A 22,352-nucleotide genomic window follows, 5' to 3' on the forward strand; every position below is an offset into this window, starting at 1 on the left:
AGAGAAAGGGCCCCAAGGCAGTGGTCAGGCCAGTGCTGCCTAATTGACATACCACCCAGTGATTGGGCATAGTTTAACTCTTCCTTCAACCTACATTTGTCTACTTTGCCATTCCAAGCAGCTTCTACCATGTCTGGCACAGGGTGGGCATAACAAACTTTTGCTGAATCAATGAATCCTTCAGTCCAAAATAGTAACATGGGACCATGTAGGGTATGAGGGCATTTTTGGATTTACTCCACTGTAATCTTAAAACCTCCTTTTAACTGCCAGGAGTTCATCAAGTTCATTTCCATCCCATTATTTTTCATCCATTCATGCAACCAATACTGACACTCAACAGTGTTTTGGGTCCTACACAGAGATACAGTAATAAAGGAGAGACATGGTACCTGCCCTCACTGCACTTAAATACGCGCTGTCCCTTTATGGCAAGGGCTTATATATTGCACTACGCTCAGTAATGGCTTCTTAAGCTCAAGGCCATGTGTTAAGGTGCAGATGCTGGGCTTTGCAGATCCGTGGATCTGGGTTCTAATGTTTTTTCTCCTTTGTAGTTCGCAGGCATTAGCAATTTACTTCTCGTTGAGACTTAGGTTCCTCATCTCTACAATGGGGTCATAAAGACTGTTATTTGCTCATCTCCTGTGCACTCTCTCTTCTTCCTATCAGGGTGATAAATGCACCCAGCTAATCTTCATCTACATCTCCCCAAATCCTTGGCACCACCCATGGCTTACGTATCCAACCATGGTGGGTGATATCAGCACGAGTTAAGTGGGACTTCAGTGAGAGCTCCTGACAATGTGTTAGGAGATCGCATCCCTTTGGCCTCATGCCCTTTCCTCATCTTACTGCAGCCGGCAGCCCCACCAGCTGCCTGGGTGGAGGGAGCCTTGAGGCACATGTTCAAGCCTGAGTTTCTGATGGCCGTGGGGCTGCTCGAGTTTTGGATTCCCGATTTCAGCCACCTTTTAACTCGACTGTGTTTGAAACCACTGCTGTTTGGATTTGCTGCTCTCCACAGCCACGCTAACGGGTCCTCACCGGCACAGATGCACGTGACACCACCTGCCTGAGCGTGGTGCTTGCTGCTTAGGTCGGCCAAGGGTCTGTGGACGACCAGGCAGCCAGAGGCATGGCCATCGACCAGGTTAGACAAGCACATGAATCCAGGGCCACACCAAGCCTTTTGTATCTCACATTCGTACACACAGGAGTTCTAGTGTTCTTTTATTTATGAAAGGCCTCGATAGAAAGCCTTCCATCATATCCCTAACTTGGCTTTCTGAATCACTGAGAATCTAAATGTGTTTCGTTTTCCTTCACAACCTGGTAATCCCACCTTCTAATTCCATCTTTCCTGACCAGGTAGTTTCTGAACATGGATACCCAAGAGGAATCTGTGTACTCACTATTCCTGCCTGATTTTCTTTAATTCTAACAACATGAATATGGATGGCCATTTCTACTACCTTTCTATAAACGAGCTAGATCCGTAACAATATCTTCTTACATGTCAAGTTTTAAAAATATTTAAAATAATTCCATAAAGAGCTTTTCCTGTCAAATGTTTCAAAATCTTAAAAAAAAAGGGCATACATCCTATGCATAGGTAATTTGACTCACTCCATACAAAAGTAAAACAAAGGAAAGATGTTTTCAAAATCTGCACCAATGGAATTTTGTTGACTGGCTGTAGTCCCAGGTGTAAGCCCATCATTTACTTACCAACAGTCCCTTCTATGGTCTTGTTTCTATTTCAGTATTTCTTTTTTTTTCACCTTTTTTCCTCCCCACTCCCCGCTGATTCAAACCGTTGTTTCTCAGTCTAGCTGTGTAGGACACAGCTCCCTGGCCCATGCTGGTATTACGAGCCTTGTGTTCCCCCCGGCTGCGGCAGTCGGTCGCCGATCATTGGTGAGCAGCTCACAGCAGCTCATGGCAGCTCACGGCAGCTCTCGCCGGCTGCCGGCTGCTCTTGGCAGCACATGGTAGCCTGCGGCAGCACTTAGCTGCCCCAGCCGGCCCTCTATTTCAGTATTTCAAATAAACTCCACATGCATTCGAGTCACTGAACTAAAAGCATTACAGTTACCAATGAAGAATGCTCTGGAGAAAGACTGCTGGGGTTTAAATCTCCGCTCTCCACTTACTAGCTTGGTGACATTGTCATGTTACTAACCTTCTCTTGTGCCTCATTTTCCTCATCTGTTGTATGGGGATAATAGTACCTACCTCACAAACTGATAAGCTCATCACAGTGTCCCAAAGTGCTCATACAGAAAACTACCTGTATCACCATGCTCAACTGAATTACACACAAGGCCGAAAGAGACGCGTTGTTATAGAAGTCATTGGGTTTACAGTAACAGATAAGTAAATACCAGAGCCACAGCAGAGCACAAAATGCTGCATTTATTGTTTCTGACAACTGCATACTAACTTTTAGTTTGGTTCCTGGCATCACCAATCTGAAATACAATTTTGCTCCTCAATTAAAAACATAGGCTAAAAAGTGATTAGATAGGTTTGTTATAGAAGTCACTCAATTAAAAACATAGTCTAAAAAGTGATTAGATAGGTTTTTTAAAAATTCATCATCATATATAGACTATCTTAAAAATCTTTGCCAAGCAACATATTAGCTTTATATTTTAAAATCTCTGCATACAAATGAAAAAAAAAAATCAAGGCATAAAATTTCATTGTATTGTACATTTTTAAATACCACCCTTTGTTTCCTTGAAAAGATTGCCATCCATTCCAAAATGTTCTGAAGCCCAACCACCCGTGTAAGACAGAACGAAGGGATTTAGAGGAGCCGCACTACGCGCCGTCTCGGCTGAAGCGAAGCAAGAACTCTATCAGTGTCCTGGTGGGCCTCCCAGTCATGCCCTTCCGCAGGTACGGAATCTCGTCTTTGTTGGTCATCACGCCAGCGATGTCTAAATGCGCCCACTTTGGATGAGTCACAAATTCTTTCAGGAACGCTGCAGCTGTGCATGCTCCTCCAGATCTGAAGACAAAAGCCATTTTGATGAGAAAAAGATAAAAGCATTATCCTACCCCTTGTAGATGTGCCCTGAGCATTTTATTAAAGTAAGGTCCTCCATTCTTGCTAAGTAGGCTCTATGACCAGAGTGCAAAAGTCAAGCTTCTGAGACCTATAAAGAAGTTAGCACAGAAATCCCTTCCAGATAGTTATCCTCAGATATAAGCAGTAAAGGATAAATCCCTTCACCCCAAGTAATGAATTCCCATACTATCCATCTCTCTCCCTTACCATTTGTCTAAAATGACCTTTAGATTTGAAAGCATGCAAAATTTTGAGAACCAGCTAGGAAATATCTTGAAAATTAAAGACATTAGAAATTAATGTTTATGAGCACTACATCAAAAGAAAACTGGACAGTTCAACTTTTTGTGAAAGGGAATAAAATTGAAAAAGGTGATTCTGGCAACCAATAATGACTATAAAATGTACTTTTATAGCTCACTTTACATACCTGTATTTTCCAATGTTATTAACATCAGCAAGCTGGCAATCTACAACCTGTCTTGTATAATGTTCAAACAGAGGCATCCTCCAGACACGATCTCCTGTGTCAACACTGGCCTAGAGAACAAATAGGCATAACAGTTGGAAGACTGGATGAAGTAGGTTCTGAGTAAATTTACAGTGCTGAGTGTGAAGTGCTCCGTGCAGGAAGGAAAACAAACTATACAGCAGGTTCCAGAAGTAGTTAATCATTAATTAAATACTTAAGAATTATAAAAGAAACCAAATCTGTTGTAAAATTATCCCACAAGTGTGTAGGACATTTGTTAACATCATCAAACTAATATTATGGGTCTCAGTTTAAATTATTAAGCTGGCATCCTGTAGTATGTACAGGCTGTAAAAAAGCCTCCCTGATGTGTGTTATCTTGGTGAGCTGGGGGAACACATGTCTGGAACTGCACCACCGAAGACCAGATTCTAAGACAAGGTGACCTCAATCATTCATGTAATCATTGACACACTCATCCCTTCCTTAATCATTTACTGAACTTCTGAGCACCACTAGGTGTTAAACATAAAGAAATTTAATATCTGAACCATCAAAGGGTGTGTTTTCAAAATACACTGCGGTCAAGGTAAGACCCAAAAGTGAAAAGTCAGGACGCAGCAACACAAGCTGTTATTTTGAGATCCGAGTAAATACCAGATTAATCAGCCACGGGTTGAAGGTGGCTCCCTCCAGGAACACAAACTGGAGAATGCTATGGACTGTTGCCTGTTATTTCAAAAAATTTTATGCACATGTCACTAATTAAAGAAGTTTAAATTAAAAAAAAACATCAAGCCCGACAATGTTGTGGGTGCTGTGATGGACAGAGTGCATGGGGGTGGAGCAGAGGGCCACCGCCCAGCCTGGAAGGAGACACCTGCGCTGAGGGCCTCAGAGCTTGGGACGGTCCAGCTTCCCCAATGGCAAGATGACAATGATGACGGGGAAGCAGTTTAGGGTGAAAAAGAAGTTTAGGACTTTCAAGCAACGTCAAGAATGTGTTCAGGGACATTTTGTATTTGTTCCCCACTGGCACACAGTAAGCTCCCATCAATTACGGTACTTGTTGAAAGAATGAGGTGCCCGATGGAGCTGTCTCATAGCCGAGTGGATACACAGGGTTCTCTGAAGCTCAGGAGAGAGATGGGAGCAATCAGCAGACAGGTGCTGGCTGAAGCCATGGGAACAGGTGAGTTTCCGGGTAAGGGCCGTGAACACAAAGAAGAGCATGTGGCCCAGGACTGAACACCCACCAAAGGGGAAGACAAAGGAAAATGCCAGAAAACGAAGCTGAAGAAGGGAACCAGAAGAGATTATCACAGAAGCCAAGAGCAGGGTGTCACCAAGAGATCAGAGTTATATGCTAGCTCTAGACAGCCTACGTGAGACTAACAGTGGGGTCAGCAGTGGGAAGCTGAGGGCAGTGAGCGAAGGTATGGGGCTGGGGCTGAGGGGAGACTGCCCAGTGAAGGGCCCGGAGGAGGCACAGAGCACAGCCGTCAGAAGTTGCCCTTATCACCTGCTAATGGACCAGGGCGAGCCCCACTCACAGGCTCACCCCATAGCCCACCACAGGCCTTCGTCAAAGGCCATTCCTTCCTTTACAAAGCTGTCCTCATTACCTTTCTACCTCCGAGGTTCTACAGTAGGGCCATGGTATTTGTGAGTCATTGTCACATCATTCTGAGGCTACTGGAGGAGGACGGTGGTATCACTAATTTTGGAACATTTATAGAAAACCCAAAGTACTCTGAATCGAGTGTATTGCATTTTTAGTTCAAAATCTACAACATAAAAATCACTTTAACACGGGGGGGAAGAAATACATCATTCTAAGGCTAGACTACATTAATCATCTGTAGAGTTTAGGCCTTTATATATTATTCCTACCTCAAATAATTTGTTCCACAACCAGGATGAATTCGTAAAGACCCCAGTGGCACTGGATCCCAAAGCTATGTCCATGGCACCTGCAAGACACAACCCATCGGAGGTCAGAGATCAGTCTCTTCTGCTTGTTGGGTTCCTCTGCTGCTCAGAACAAAACTTTAGCGTTTAACCCTATTTTAACGTATCCCTCATTTTTAAAAATAGATAAGGTTAGGAAATCCTTACTGTATATATTTAATTGCTTTCTGGTTTCTCAAGCTAGAATTCACCTTCAATTATTAAGGAAAATGCAAAAAAAGGAAAAATTAGGTTGGTGCAAAAATAATCGCAGTTTCAAAGGTTAAAAATTGAAAAATCCTCAATTATTAGTTTGGTGCAAAAGTAACTGCGGTTTTTGCAATTATTTTTAACCTTTTAAACCACAATTACCTTTGCACCAACCTAATACTTTTGCACTAACCTGTATCAATGATCACCAATAACCTCATCCCAGGGATAACCTGGGATTTTTCATATTTCCTTGCAGATATTTTTCTAAGCTTAAAAAAAAAAAATTAAGACCATACTGTGTATGTCCAAGTATGTGTTCTTCCTTTTACGCTTGAAACATTTGTCTTTTATAAACAAAAATTTGAAGTAGTTTTGTTCAGACCCACCTCTGTTATTTCCAGCCACTAGCAGGACTTAAATACGTGCTGTGGCAACAACCACTCACCTGGTATCTACTGTGTACCAGACACCATGACAGGTGCTGGCTACTCCCTGCCTACAGTCTATCTATGTGACTGGGGGAGGGGGACACATCTAGAGTTATATGTACACATTAACGTTTTACTTTTCAAATTAGTGCTTTTTCCCATAACTATTCACTTGTCCTCAACATTCCTATCAACCCCAAAAGTCTTGCATCAATGTTTAAGTTTCTCACAGAAAAGATGAGCACTGACCGCAAATAAGAATGTGACATCTTCTCTTAAAGAAATAGAAAATGGTAAACACAAATATTTAATATGGGTCACCCCGGTGGCTCAGGTGGTGGGAGCACCGCGCTCCTAACGCCGAGGTCGCAGGTTTGATTCCCACATGGGCCAGTGAGCTGCGCCCTGTACAGCTAAGATTGTGAACGACAGCTCTCCCTGGAGCTGGGCTGCCGGGAGCAGCCAGAGGTCAGCGTGTGCTGCTGTGTGCTGCCGCAGGCTACCGGGTGCTGCCAGGAATGGACGGTGGCCAACGTGAGTGGCCAGGAGCCATCGTGAGCAGTTGGCTGCCGTGAGCGACTGACGGCTGGCGGCCGACATAATACCAGCATGGGCCAGGGAGCTGGGTCCTACACAACTAGACTGAGAAACAAGGGCTTGAACCAGAGTGGGGGATGGGCGGGAGAAGGGGGGAAAAATTTTTTTTATATGATCCAACTGGGATCATGGCTCTAAAGATGATTTCATCATCCACTTTAGAAAATTATTTCCTACATAATTATAGAGCTAGTACCAGTACCAATTTCAGAACTACGCGTAGCAGAGGCATGGCTTCCATTTTTTCACAAAGAACATTTGGAGCTGTTCATTGAGGTGCTAACTGAGCAGTGTTACCAGAATCACCCACAGTACAGAAGAAACATCAAAGCTCCAAGGAAGGTGCTGATGTCACCACTCTCAGCCCATCCAACGCCACAAGCATGCACTGAGAAAATGAAGAGAAGCAGCATGATTGAAGAGAAGTACCATGAGGGAATGGCTATCCCTTGAACTAGTAAGATCGGTTCAGTGTCTGCCAGGCCAGGCACATCAACCTGTATCATCTCATTTAATCTTCACAGAAAGCCCGCCTATCAACGAGGGACTATTATACCCTTCTACAGATGAGACAACTGAGGCTCTGTTCAAAGTTACATGCTATTAGGAGGAGAACAAGTTCACTAAAGACTACGTACTTCCTTCTGCCACGAATTCAGGGTTGGAAATGGTTTCTTATCCTCCCCTTTAATTCCAACTTGAGCTCAGAAGGGGCTCAGTAAGTATTGGGGTACTGAAGTGAACTTGCACTATCGACAGCTTTCAGAGAAGGCAAAGACCAGAGTGATGTAAAGTTTCACTGATCAGGCTGCCTTAGTTACCGGGGCCAAGTTTCCCACCTTCTCAAACCCTCATGCTGGAAAAAAAGGTAGGAGCCGCAATGCCTCACTTACTACCTACCACCCACCTCCCTGTCCCCAAACACCTGCCCCAGCACCTCCCTCATTCAGCTTCAAGTGTTCGCTGAACTGAACAGGGACACAAAGGACCATGAAAATACTGTAACTCCAGCTTTAAAAAGGACGCTTAGCAAATTCATCTGTGGACTATTAGACCCACACAATCGGGTCTAAAGAAAAAGCTCTGCTAAAGTAGACTCACGTGACCAGGGGAAGAATTAAAAACAAAGGATACAAAGTGATCTGAATTTTAATCTTATAAGAGACGCAGACAGAATGGACTCCTAGAAAGAGAACTGTTGGATGAAAGATTATGAACATTGGGGTTTTTGCAATAAAGCAACGCCCACTGTTGGTCCTTTAGGAATTTATCCATTATTCAATGGAGCCGGTGGTGGAACGGCCTTCCCTCACCCAGTGCGGCAACATGGGGGCGCTGTGTTAAAAGGGCTTGCCAAAACCCCTCCAATCTTCACAACTCCAGATAGAATCGTCCCCAGGTAATGATGCTGGAGGGGTCGCGTAACTTGCCCAAGGCTGGCTGACTAGTAAGTGGCACAGCTGGGAGTCCCCCCTGGGTCCCGCTCAAAGGCAATGTGCTTCATGCGACACACTGCCTGCCTCTGCTACTCCCCAACGGGAATGGTTTTATTTCTGTACAAAAAGGTCAGACAGCTCAGTGAACAGCAGATATGTCATTATTAATTTGAAAAAACAAAACAAAAAAACATTGATTTTTGGGATTTATCACTAATCACTTCAGATGTGTATCAAATGATAATATAACAAAACATGTCTTAGGATCGTTTTTAGATGTCACTCGGGAAGGGCTGATCTGACCCACTTGTTATTTCTTATTTTAAAGGTAGAGCCTGGCATGTTTTACAATAACAAACCTAATGTTCAAAACAGTTTACAACTACAGAGCAATTCCTCTGGTGAAAGATCTTTGAATGCAAATGGAGTGAGCCAAACTTCAGCAAAACAGTGCCCTGAGTACAATGAGTGCGCTGGACGCCAACAAGTACGACCCACCTTCTTCAAACAAAGGCAGGAAAAACTGTCTGACCTGTTAGGGTAGCAGCATTGATGATGACCTTCGGGTTGAAGGTGTGCGCGTAACAGAGCGCGTCGGCCAGGATGAGCCTCCCTTCAGCATCCGTGTTATCCACCTGCAAAGAAAAGGGTCAAAAGAAAAGGGGGGGCGGTGAGATAGCACCAGAAAGGAGAATCAAAATTAGACACGCAAAACAATGTTCAATTTATAAGTGAGAAAAAGCTGATGGGACTTGCTTTGATACTTGTCATTGAGTATCAAAGACATACTTAAATTAGAATAGGAATATAATTAATTTAAAGAGCAAATATAACTTAATAACCCCGTACCAGAACTGATGACTTTGGAAGCTGAAATGAATAGAAAATGTCTGCTCTATTTTACCAACACGTTAATAACAAGAAGGGGGAAAAATATCTCAAGATTTCTGAGAACAAATAGGATGCAGAGTTTAAGAAAGTTACAGTGAAGGGCAGCCTGGACCTCCAGAAATGAGAATTTAGGCACTGTCAGCAACTTTATACATATTATACTCCCTTCTCTTAAATTGAGGCCCGGTCTAGTGTACATGCGTGACGGGCCCCAGCAGAGAACCTGCTGCCACCTCCACAGGCGTGCAGAGCCCACGACTCAGGACCGTGTTTTCCACCTGAACACCTTCCTGCAGACTGAATCACAGCACAGGTATGTTCAGGAAACAGCCTGCACTTTCACCGCTTTGCCATGCTCTTCAAGGCTGGATGCAAATTCATGGTAATTTGTGTATACAGCATACAGGAAGTCGGAGGAACAAGAGGTAGGGAAAACATTCTTAAAATTCCCATAAAGAAACACCTTTGACTTGGCATGAAACGCTACTTGCAGTAAAGACAGCCCTCTCCTACACGGAGCCCGTGCTCTGCACCTATGCCAGGTGTGTTTGGAATGCCAGAAAGGGGAGGGCTGTGTCTTCATTTACAAACCTGTATGCTCTTCCCATTCTTGGCTATGACGACGTCCCCAGGCTTGTTGGCCTTACCGCTGGGCATGTTTTCACAAAGGGGGGCCAAACCTGTGGGAAAAAAATGAAGGAACATGAAATGTGCTGGGTCCAAATATGCCACTGACGGGACAGGTGCCACTGGTGGGCCATCAGAAGCACGCCAGACGTAGATGCCACTTTAACCACGTGATCACATTTAGCATCACCAGTGACCCAACTGCCATTATGTGCACCAGCTATGGAAGTACACATCACCTATGTAGCTTCTTCCCAAAGAAGCCTAGCCTGATTCTATCATGAAGAAACAACTAAATAAATCAAATCCCGGAACATCACGACACAAGCCTGGAGCCTTCAAAACTGCCAATGTCATGAAAGAGAAAAAAAGGGCCAGAACAAGGTTCTAGATTAAGGAAAACTCAAGAGACATGGCAACCACATGCAACATGTGATCCTTCATTGGCTCTTAAATTAAAAAAAAAAAAAGAAATAAATGTGTACACACACACCCCGCAACGAACATTTAGACAACTGGGAAGTTTGAATTAGGTTACCATATCAATCCTTGGAAGTCATAATGGTACTGTTATTACAAAGAATGTCCTTGTTCTTAGTAAAGTATTCACATGTCATTTAGTCTGCAACTTATAAAAAGTTCAGCAAAAAAACGTCCTTGATATGGGGGCTGGCGGGCGGCAGGGAGCATGTCAGACAGACCTGGATTCCACTTCTGCCTGCCCATGCACGGATGTGAGCGTGACACTGGGCAAGTCATTTACCCTAAGTCTCCCCCGCCCCCTTCTCTGTCTGAAACCTGGCAAACTCCCAGCATTGTGTCTGGTATGACACAAGTGCTGTCGTGTACACAGCACTTTTTCTGTTCCAGGCATTTTCTGTAGATCATGGCATTTGATCGGCCCTAACCCTATGAGGTCGGCACTAAATGAGCCAGCAATGTCCTTCCACCCTGACTAGTGGGCTTTTTTCACTGGAGGAAATCAAATACTTGACATAATGTGCCCTCAACTGCTAACCACATTTTGCAGAAGTAAAACAAATCAATCCATGATTGCAAAATATATTTAACTCCATCAGTTCAGATAAGAAAACAGTTATCCCAGCTAAATAGCTTCTGCTAGATGATAAGCTATTATTCAAAAACCGTTTCTTGATCTTTTCAGATGAGGGGAAATCACGTGTGTGGCCTCAGTTCTACCATCTGACTGGACTCCAGAAGTGCTCCCAGACACGTGCCATTGCCCACTCACCTATGACGTTAATAGGCAGATTGAGCTTGGCTGCAGACACGATGGCTGAACATATGGTGGCAGCTCCTCCCATGTCAGCCCTCATGAGGTCCATATTGGCAGAAGGTTTGATGGAGATGCCACCACTATGGGGGAAAGGACAATGCCCAATATTAGTAGCAAAAAAGAGGGCCAGGGCTACTTTCTTAAAAAAGAATATATAAGCTAAGGGTTAACCACCACATAAAAGCACCATCTACCTGGCAAAGGAAATTCTAACTTCTAAACTAAAAATCTGAATGATTTCAACATTTTAAAAGATATTGCAGTGTTTATAAAAACATAGGCGGGAGTCTTAGCTGATTTTATTTCTATGTGAATGAAATTTAAATAATACAAGTGCACACAAAGCATTCACCAAAATGCAAAGCACGGATACAGTAAAGACATACCTATCAAAGGTAATTCCCTTCCCAACAAACACCAGGGGCGGTTCACTTGCATTGGGGCTGCCTCTGTAGTGAATTTCCAAGAAGACTGGAGGCTCATCAGATCCTTTGGCCACACTTAGGAATGACCCCATTTCCTGTTCCTCAATCCAGGACTTGGGTCTACAGGGCAGAAAGGCAACAAAGTAAATACTCTTTGTTATGTCTCTTTCAAAGTCACTTAGAAAACGCTCATCCATTTTGTAAAAAAGTGTAACATACAAACTCTTAAAATGTACACATGTCAGTACTTCAATTATCACGTCCTATTTGCTTTCTGTATATTTTTGGCACAGTCACTTGATTCTGTGTCAGTTTCCTCATCTATAAAATTAGGTCAATGATACCTCCATCAAAAGACTAGCTATAGAATTACTAAGAAAATTCATGCCTGGTACATAATGAAATGTCAGATAATAATGCATAGTCAATAAATAATTGTTACTTGATTTTTTCCCCCTAACCTACTCACATATTTCTCAAGTTTTAATGTAAAGATAAGGCCCTGAAACCATACAGGATGCTTGTTTAAGATAATTAAGGGGTCCACTGCTTTACTGTTTGGCATTTCTAAAAAAGACAAAACCAACCAACCAATCACCCAACAAAAACTCAACAAAGCTACACTTCACTAACTGAACTAAAATATCCTATTTCTTTGCTTTTTTAGAATTGCAGGAGTCCAATCTTTTCAATGTGACAAAACAATAGTATGACAACACTATTTCTCACTGTGTGAATCACAGTTAGAGATGTCTGATTGAAGTGGGAAAACTAGTTACTTATTACTTAATAAACACGGGATCAAGGGGGCGATATAATGGATATAGTCTTGAGTGCCAACCAGAAAACAGGCCATATTCCTATTCCTTCTAGGTCGGGGGTACAAAAGGGCTTTGTACTGATTTCTGGCCACGTAAGTAGGCCAAGGGAAATCCTACACTCCTACAGAGAGCCCAGCAACAACCACATCCAAGGAATGCTCCTCTTGCACTTGCCTGTCCATTTCTTGAAACTATTAAACCAGGATGGCACCATGGAGAGATGCCCACTGAACTTCAGAGGGAAAAGAAAATAAAAATGGGAGATAGAGCAATAAAAAATCACTTCAAAAGGAACAGGCTATAGAACGTGGGCATTTTTCATCACAAACTCCGTCTTTAATGTTTTATTAAAGTCCTGCCCTTTTGGAAGTACCGTCGGTATTTTGATCTGTACTCACCTAGAGGGGGTTGGGCACAGCTGTCTCAGTTGAATGGGTCACACTCTGCCCACCTAACATTCGCCGGCTCTCGCTGACTTCCCTTTGCTCTGCCACAAGCCTTGCAGCTTCCTGAACGGCCTCTGTACATGTGCTTCCCCACTTGAAACATCCAGCCCCCCTCTAGGGCTGTTAGCTTCTAAGCCAACCTCCAGACTCTGCTTAGGCACCATTTTTGTTGGCAAGCCTTTCCAACTCTTCCACAATTCCCCCAGCCTCTGCTCCTGCAGCACGCCTCCTCCACCTGCCTATCCCTTCCTACGAGGTCCTCACTTCTCTGAGAACAAGGACCACCGCCATCCATCGCTGTATGCCAAATGCCCAGGCGCACAGGAGGTGCTGTCACTGATGTGTAACCACACGGCCACAGTTTGCAGACACCAAGTAGCTCTGGTGTCTCCTCCCATAAACAAGGAAGAGCCTTTGCTGAGACTCCTGTACAGAGACTAACCATCGTTACAGATTGAATGTATGTAACCATCCAAAACTTCTCCCAACCTCTTAGTACCATGTTTTCTACAGATTACACATTTTTCTTCAGTCTATCTAGACTAAAGAGGTTTTCCTGGGGGGGAGGGGAAGTGAACTCCAGTAACAATTAAATACTGAAGAATTCTTTTAAATGGATGTTTCCTTGAGAAACAATCTTGATAGTGAAGATTCTTTACGTAAAGCAAATATCTCTCAATTTATTTTAATCATAAATCCCCAAACGCTTCCCAAACTTGCTTAAAGGGTTATGGACAGGGTTATGGGTAGGTTATGGGCACTGAAAGGTAATGGAAGCTGGAGGAGCAGCCTCTTACGCCCAGCAGCCTAGCTGTGGGTGACACCCCAGGGCCGCCTTGGGACACACCAGCGCTGCTAGCTCAGGTACCTACAAGGCAGATTCTCATTCCACCTAGGCAGGCATGCTATGCTCCTCACTTGCATCAGAAGAGAAAAGATAGGAGGAATTCACCAAAACAAAACAAAACAAAACAAAACAAAACAAAACAAAACATGTAAGTTCCTCAAAAAGTGCGAGTTACCATCTGAGCCAACAATTCAACCCCTAGGCACATACCCAAGAGACATGAAAACATTTCTCCACATAAAAATGTGTACACTAATGCTCACAGCAGCATCGTCCTAGTATCCAAAAGGGAGAGACAACCCAAATGTGCTTGAAATGATAGCTGCGGGGGGAGGGAAATGAGGAGTGACCGCCAATGGGTCCCAGATTTCCCTTTGGGGTGAGGAACATGTTCTCAACTTGATTGCGATGGTAGCACAACTCCGTGAATATACTAGGAACCATCAAATTGCATAGTTTACGTGGGTCAACTACATGGTATGTGAATTATATCTCAATAAAGCTGTTATAAAATACACGTGTGTACGTACACACACACACACACACACCGTATGTAGTGTGAAGTCGTAACACTCTCTCAAAGGCAAGGAAAGATATGATAGAATCTCTGAGCCCATATCCCAGCTTGTGTGTGGCCACTCGTGGGTCGTCTCACCTCTCTGGCCTTGTTACAAGTCACTCCTCTGAATAGTTAAAGGAGCTGGATTTTAGGATCTCTAAGGCTCCTCCCAGCTGTTCCTGTGAGTTTAAGGCATAATCCTGAATTACCTGATGTGGACCTCTGTTTTACTACTAGCTGCTTTGAGATTCTTCTCAATGATTTCAGCAAATTTGGTTGGCGTCATCTCATTGGCAGGAGTCTCCATCAAATGGCGTGCCAAGTTCTGGCCTGAAGCAAAGAGGACCCCTTTCTGCCAGGCCTCCTGGTCCCCGCTGGCAGAAGAAAGCACACGGTCACTGTCAGGCAACTTCTCCAAGCAATGACAGTCAAAACCAAAAAGGAAGACTACAAAAACGACGGACACATGGGACCTGGGCAAGCATTTCACTTCAGAATCCTCATCTGTGTAAAAAAGGGGTTGGACTGATGGGGCCCTAAATCTACCACACAGTCGATGAAAGAGGTTTCCACAAACAGGCCCGTTTCGTCCTCCTTTGCTGTCAGAAATGACGCAGCCCCAAGTGCTAACTGCAGAAAGGGTAGACTGCTCCGTGCTGACGGGACCTGACGGCCTTTCTGCCTAACGTGGGCCTGGGTTAGGCCTCTGAACACCAACCCCTCACAGGGCAAGAATCAGCTTTAAAAGAGAAAAGGACGGACGTGCGTCTTGATCCTAGCTCTTCCTGTGTACAACAGGAATATGGGTGGTGTGGAGATGGATAAAACAGCTCATTGTTTGGGGCTTTACCAAGTGCTGCTCACTTGCCAGGTGTGCCTTTCGATCGTTATAAAACCCTATGAAATAGGAAATTACGATGCCACTGAACGTGGGGGAGCCAGGATGCAAAGCCCGGCTGACGGGTCTCAGAGCCCTTATTCTTCACCATCACAGCATAGCTGCCAACCAGTGGGCTAAGCCAAGACCCCCACTGTCCCATAGCACCATCTCCTGAGGGGCTCACACTGTCTGCTCCTGACAGCAGGGGCCTTGTCTTCCAGAACAGGCTGGGGATGTAATACGTACTCAATAAACCTGCCGAAAGATGAGTTGCCCATTAGACCATGAGGGCTAGGTCCTCATCCCTTCATCTGCGTAGGTCTGGCATTCAGCAGTGCAGGCAGATGCTGGTTAAATGGAAATGATCGGGACTGACAGCTGCTGGGACCTGTCTGTCATCTTGTTCCCCCCCTCATTGGGGAGCTAACTTGGTGTCGCCTACTAGTAACCAGTAAGCATGGAGGGGCCTAGGGAGTCACGGGGGACATGCGCGTGACGAGAGCCAGGAGCAGAACATGGGGACTGATACCATACTCTTAAGATGGCTAAGGAGATGGTAGGTCATAGCCAGGCTGCACAGCCGTGCCTGATACTGGAAGGCAGGCAGCTCACATCCAAAGCCCCCACTGTCAGAACACCAGGGAATGCAGCCCTGATCTTAGTTTTGTTCCCTCACCTTCCATGGAGCTTTGCCGACACAACCACCTTCTTTTTCTGCTTGAGGTCATCAAACTCATAAAGACCAAGCACTGCCCCTTCCGCAGCCGCCTGGGCATCTCCACAGGGATCGACCTCCACAGAAGAAATCTCCAGGTCTTGAACCTGCCTGCACCCCGCTTCAGAAGGACAGAGGAACCAGAAAATCAGAGTCAGAGACAACTCGAATAGCAGAAGGCAGAGGCATGGTGTGGTGTGCCGAGCAAACAACAGGACAGGGGTTCAATTCCCAGTTCTGACACTTGACCTTCTATGCCCCTATGTCCTCTTAGGTAAAATGAGGACGTGCACACACCTCACAAGCTGTGGGAGGCCAGACTGACAGATCAAATAACTGGTCTGGCTCGGTGTGGAGTGGCCAATATTGCTAGTATTACTTCTGAAACTAGGATTTCCTGATGAAGCGTCCTAGTCACTAGGAGCTTGCCGTATTAAAAATGACAGAAGTGATGACATTGAAATCCTATCCAAGGAACTGACCAGAGTCCATTCTTAACGCATTTTATTAAGACCAGGTCAGCAAAAACTCCCAAATAAAAGTTATGAAATAATCATCCAACATGAACTTTGAAAGTAAATTTAACAATCACATACGGTATACACCTGGGACCAAAGCTCAACTCAGCTAATTTCCACCGCCTCAGCAATGCTTTCAAAGCATCTTTAACCACAGTCTCTGCGGTGAAGGCCTCGTCCTGCTGCTCAGCTCTGAAGGGACTCAATGGGACTCAACTTTTAAGCTAGCCACATGACAAACTGGGGCCTTCGGTAACTAGTGATGAACAAGCACCCCACACTTTGTGACTATTTTCTCTGAGGACTCTGTGTGGTTTAAAAATTGTATTATACCAGGGTTGCATTACAAAAGAAAAAAAAATCCACACACCAGAACTTTCTGGTAAAACAGAGCCTCTACAGTCAAATTGAGAGAGTGAACAAATGGTCATGAAACCTCCAAAGAAATGTAAAGAAAGAAATATAAACATCAGATAAGGGACACTGAACATTCAGTCAGAAGAGTTATTTCTCTGTGAACGTGGAAGGGAAGGGGATGGTAGGAGGACCAAAACAGGGAAGGCGGATAATCTTAAAAAGTAGACCCCTTGGGAATCTCCATCAATATTAAATAAACGTCAAAAGTAAAATAACCTGCAACGGCCACTCTGATGTTTTCTTTGCCTTCATGCCAGTTTTCCTGGTCATCCACTCCAGCCGCCTTTTTGCCGAGGCCAACCACCACCACGCTGGGGAAATCCTGTTTGGCAAACACACAAAATCAGCCACTTTCTGTCTTTAAAGCGTTCCTTTCCAGCAAGGAGTGGTACGTAGGCTCCCACATGACCACCTTAACCGCAGCACAGAGCAAAATCACTGTAAAACTGGTGGCTGAGTTTTTAGCCCTGCATCTTGTAAAATGTTACAACGAGTGTGTTTGAAAGGGAGAGTAAGGATAATCCTGCAAATAATTCTATGTAAGAGCGCCCCAACGCTGGCAACTGAACAAAGAAAGCCTGAAGATTGAGGAATACGAGAGAGGCGGTACTTTTTGACAGTGATTTGCCTCTTTACAATCTTATAAATCATATTCAACACTAGGACAGACTATACATACAATCTAATACGACTATGCAGCCACACTCCTTGGCATATATAGTAATAGGTGTTCACCAAGGGTTTGCCAAATAAACCTTATCCTCAGCTCATACCTCATGCAGACCATAAAAGGTTCGGGTTTTGCCAGCCTTCAGAGGTGGTCCAGATCTGAAACAAGAGGGAATAGTGTTTTAACAAATTAGTTTGCTCTGTTCCTTTGAGAAGTGACATATATACATATGTCATTCAGCATTATTAAAACACTCGGCTGCTTCTGTGAATTTGCTGCACTTATGCTTTTATCAAAACACAGAATTCTCTCAGGCCAGATCTCTCTGATGCAGCACTTTTAATTCTAGCTCAAAAACTACTTAGCACATTTCCAGACTAGATGTAATACAAACTTATTTGAAATATAGAAAGAGATGCCACGGATGGGGAACGCATGGCTGCAGAGGAGAGCCGAGCACTAGATGAAGGCCGAACGGAATTCTACAGTTTTCTAAGATATAAGACACCAACTTAAGTGGCTGGCCCCACTGCGGTGCGTCTGGCGTGGAGGTTGTTTGTGGGGGCTTATCTGCAAGTGGGACACTGAGCAATCTCTAAACAAACCAGGTGGCAACGCAGGATTAGAGTCCAGGGACTGGATGCCCTGGTGCAGAACTGTGTGAAACAGTCAGGAAGGCAGGTTGTTCTGTACTCTGTACAGGTCAGCTTTGCAATCAGAGAACTATTTAAGGCACATGAGAAGGCTGTCTACTGGTGAAGGACTACAAACTAACAGGGGAGGCAGATTGTTATCGAATGATTCGATAGTAATATCATTATTAGACTCCACGTATTAGATCCCAATACATTATCTATAACCCGAATAGGATGTAGTTGCAGAGGCTTATGTTGACACTTCTATTTCTGCCCAATGTGGCCTGCAGCTCAGAAGGACTTTGAAACTTCAATATTTCCCTACACCCTGGCTAATCCCAGAGAGGTCAAAAATCTCAGGGCCCACCCAGATTTACTGAATTAAAATCTGCATTCTAACTCTACCCTCAGGAGATGCACATGCACTTCAAGATGTGAGAAGAAACTCAGGATGTGTAATGGAAGGAGCCGCCTCCTGAGGCTGTGTTGAACTAGCCCAGGGACACTATTTTCCCACAAGTGAAGGGGAGTTAAAGGAAGTGAGAAAGGTTTTGGGAAGGAGGGTGAGTGAATGGGAGGAAAAGAATTTGAGCTAGGAGGGCGGACTGAGGAAATCTGGTACTTTCCAGAGCCTTCTGGTTCGGGCTTTCACAATAAGTTTGTAATGTGGTTGAGGTGGCCTGACTTCCCATGATTGTAGACCCACACATAGTGAAACACAAAGTACCAAAGTGCATTCCAGAGACATAAACTTTCACTTCCACTCCCAGCACGCTTCCGAGCATTTTCATCTACTAAGAATAAAGCTGAGAAAAAAATATTCTCTTTCGTTTTCAAGGCATTTAAAAAACTGGGACCCAGAGGCAAATACTTACATGTTCAAAATTTCTCTCAGCTTTCCAGACACCAATTTATCAAAATTCTCTCCTGCACTTGTAAACTGTGGCACGTCATTTTCTTTTTCTTTGGTATAGATTCCTAAAACAAGGCCCTGAGAACAAGCAAAGAGATGAATAGGTTGGGTGGATCCTTTAGAGGGGGACTCAGGGGTCCCCTGAATTCCAGAAGGAGCAAATAGTTCCACCCAAACCGTGTCCCCCTCAAGGACAAAAGAACAAAGCCAAAACAGAAGCAGGTGATGGGCAGTCAGCTACACTCACGTCCTGCCTAAATGTTTCAAATTCCTACCAAATCAAGACTGTAATTCCTACCTGTCCTGGGGCTTCGTGGTCCTGCCCAAGAAAGCGTTTTCACAACATAAAGGGCTTCCTTCACTTTTAATTAAAGAAGAGCAGAAAGGTACTTTGTTTAAGAAAACAATTCCATTTGTAACCAAGTCAGACCTCAAAGACTTCAAAACATGTCGCTCCAAAATATGCCAAATTTGTCATATTGATTACTTTGAGCGGCAGGCACTTGAGACACAGCAGATATAGGGAGGGCTCTCCGACCTCCCACTTTTTACCCAAAAGAAGATCATAAAATTTCCCACAAGGAAGATCCTCTCTCTGTACCAGGAAGAGAGAACAGTCTTACCATCAGAGACTGGGAATCAACACCATAAAGGACTAGTACAAACAAATGTACTAAAATAACCGTTATCTTCCATTAGTTTCCCCCATGTATGTCCTTGTCACGGTGTCACAATCTACTGCCCCCTAACCCAAGCCCCTGTCTTGTTGCATGCCCACAATTTCTCATCCTCCGTTTAAAAAGGTATATAAGCTTTTCGGCTTAAAGGCTTTCGGGTCTTCATTTTCCTTTTGAAGGCTCCCATGTACATGTAAAAATATCACACAAAATTTGTATGCTTTTCTCCTGTTAATCTGTCTTATGTCTGTTTTATTCTTAGGCCCAGCCACAGCACCTAGGAGAGTAGCAGTAAGTGTTTCCTCCCGACAACCTTCAAAGGCAAATCTGATATTCTGGGATGCTATCCCAGTAAAGCCAATAGCTGCACTTGCCAATACTAATAAGAACTGTGGCCAGCTTGTAGGCTGAGAGAGAGAAAAAGGATGCAACTTTACAGACAGGGATGGGAGCAAAGCGTTCTGCCCGGCACTTTGTGGCTGCTAATGACGGAAATTAGGAAGGAAACCTAGGAAGCAGTATTTGCCTTTGCATGGCAATTTATGATTTAAAAATGTTTTCTGCCTCATGGCAACTCTGTGACGTGGAAAGAACATGTAGTCTTCTCATCTGACAGATAAAAAGGAAACTGAAACCTAATCTGATATACTAGCCTGGGTACGATAGAACTGTGTGAGAATCCTGATGCCTTCCTTCCCTCAGTCCTTTGTCCTTTCCACTAAAATCACACTGGTACTTGAACCAAATCGTATCCCGTCCTTTGCATCAAAGAAAACAGGTTTCCTTGGCGTTGGTAACCTTTCCAGGTTCTAACTTTCCTAACACTGCCCATTCCCCAGGTTCCACAGAACCAAGTGAGGAACGGAGGAGACAGGACACAGCTGTTACGGGGGAGGATGTCACACAGTGTTGGAAAGAGCACCGGACAAGCATCTGGTCCCTCTGCCATCTGACATAACCAGAGACCTGAGCTCAAGCCCTGTCTAGAACCTTCCTCGCCAGGGACAGTCATTTCTTTTTGGTCCCCAAGCATGACTTGTCCTCCTTCCACCCAGCCATTCCCCTTTCCAGATTCTCCACATCCCAACAGTGACTTTCTTCCTCATTTTTTGGAGCTCAGTGAGGTGGAGATGGTTCTCTTTGCAAAGCCTTTTTCCCTACAGAGGCATTGTTTTTCTCTAAAAAGCCGTTCAGGCAGTTTATTCCAGGAGGCCCAGTCTTTTCCTGGCCTCCCACGTTAGCTGTGCAGGGCGGGAGGTGTGTAGCCTGGCTGGCCGGCTCCCGGACCTTAGAGGACATTTCACCTCAGCAGCCTTGGGCTACCTCCTAGCTAAGGTGGGAACAATACCTTAGCAGTGTTCTTTTCTGAGTTTCTGCGAGGACTAAACAAAATAATGAAATCAGGGCACAGCACAGAGGGGGAGCTCAGGAAAAGGCAGCTGTGGCTGTTCCATCTCGCCCAGCGTTCGGATCCCAGCACTCTTCCAAGCAAGAGAGCGCACCCTCGGCTGGAGAATGCTCGCGGGATCGGCAGCCCCGTACCCCCGGCCCCTAACCAAGCTGAGCTCTGCAAAGGGAGGGAACTTTTGAGCCCATTTTTACAGCCTGGCGCAAAAGCCAGGGACATCGTGGCCTCGACCCGCCCCGCAGCCCCGTCGCCCGCGGGCAGGACTCTCGGGGGCGGCCCCGGAGTCCGCCGCGGCATCTCACCTTCGTCATGTCTGCGGTTGCGAGACCTCGACCCCAGAAATCCTTCACCCGAAGACGTCGCACGGCGACTCTACCGGCCGCCGGAAGAGTCAGCAAGAACATCGTCTCGGCTCGGCCCCTGGCGCCGCCCTTCAGCGAGCACGTGGTGCCTGGATGGTGGGAGAGCGCGTGGGGGCGAGGCTTCCGGGGCAGCGGGCGCGCGCCTAGGGGGCGGGGCAGGTGCCAGGGGGCGGGGCGGGCGGGGCTGGGATGGATGCGAGGCTGTGGCGGAGACTCGGGGGTGTGCCATCGTGAGCGTGCGCGTGCACAGGCGGCCTGGGCGAAGAGGCGGGGCTCCAGGACGGGCGAGCGAGAGAGGAGCGGAGTCGGTGTCAGGCGGTGGATGAGGGGCGGTGATGGAAGTGGGGCTCGGGGTAACCCGGGAAACGGGAGGACACACGTCGCTTTACAGCAGAGGTCTAACTGTAGAAGTGAAGGCACTCCTAGTGAGTATTTTTTATTCCTGTCCCTGTTTTGAATTTTTTTCGAACTTCACCCTCGTCCAAGGGTGCAACACTAAGCCTGGGAGAGTTGGGGGCTGATAGGCCCTCTTTGGCTTCCACCTCCTTTAGGTAAAGCAGAATTGCATCATAAACTCAGTACACTTACACTCTCCAAAATTCATCTATATTCACTTCAAAAAGAGAGAAATCTTTGTATTCACTTTATAATTCTTTGCCCATTCCAACAAGATCAAGCTTCAGTTTCCACAACCCAAAAATTCAGTACTAAAACCTGGCCCTCAACCTTGCCTGCGAATGGAGCGGGGCTCTCTGTGCTTCAGAGGGGACCGTGATGCAGAGCTGTAGTCACTATCCCTCTTCAGCGGAGTCTGTTTCTTTCATTTTGTTCCTCTGCTGCTTCTGCCAGGGATAACTTACTTCCTGGCATAGCCTCATTTACTTTTCTCTTTTTTCAAAGACCACGGTATTTACATTTTTATTTGCCTAATGGGATAAGGGAGAAATAAATTTCACAGCCCCCCCCCCAAAAAAATACTTTTATCCTTACTGAACAATATTATTGACCATTTGGGGATGTAAGATTTAGTCATCCATCAGAAGCTAAGTTTACAAGGTGTTTACTATGT

General features: G+C 45.1%; 1 protein-coding gene across 1 annotated transcript; it reads right to left on the bottom strand.

Moving 5' to 3' along the window:
* Positions 1 to 2,605: 2,605 nt before the first annotated feature.
* On the bottom strand, positions 2,606 to 21,379 carry LAP3 (leucine aminopeptidase 3). The gene is made up of 13 exons (XM_033106368.1): positions 21,224 to 21,379; positions 18,799 to 18,914; positions 17,392 to 17,446; positions 16,835 to 16,940; positions 15,645 to 15,804; positions 14,298 to 14,462; positions 11,377 to 11,535; positions 10,946 to 11,070; positions 9,658 to 9,746; positions 8,708 to 8,810; positions 5,445 to 5,524; positions 3,510 to 3,619; positions 2,606 to 3,019 (listed from the first exon to the last, which is right to left on the bottom strand). Exons 1-13 carry the CDS (start codon positions 21,323 to 21,325, stop codon positions 2,830 to 2,832), a joined length of 1,560 nt encoding a protein of 519 aa, XP_032962259.1. The 5' UTR covers positions 21,326 to 21,379; the 3' UTR covers positions 2,606 to 2,829.
* Positions 21,380 to 22,352: the final 973 nt, after the last annotated feature.

Source organism: Rhinolophus ferrumequinum, chromosome 5 (genome assembly GCF_004115265.2).
Source record: "Rhinolophus ferrumequinum isolate MPI-CBG mRhiFer1 chromosome 5, mRhiFer1_v1.p, whole genome shotgun sequence".
NCBI lineage: Eukaryota > Metazoa > Chordata > Mammalia > Chiroptera > Rhinolophidae > Rhinolophus > Rhinolophus ferrumequinum.

Bases quoted from the DNA above. Each gene is read 5' to 3' on its own strand.
- LAP3 (XM_033106368.1), bottom strand. From the start codon at position 21,325: ATGTTCTTGCTGACTCTTCCGGCGGCCGGTAGAGTCGCCGTGCGACGT. The intron at 14,463-15,644 runs GTGAGGGAACAA...TTCTTCTGCCAG, and splicing joins TCGGCAAAGCTCCATGGAAG to CGGGGACCAGGAGGCCTGGC. The intron at 11,071-11,376 runs GTATGTCTTTAC...TTTCCCCCATAG, and splicing joins AAGGGAATTACCTTTGATAG to TGGTGGCATCTCCATCAAAC.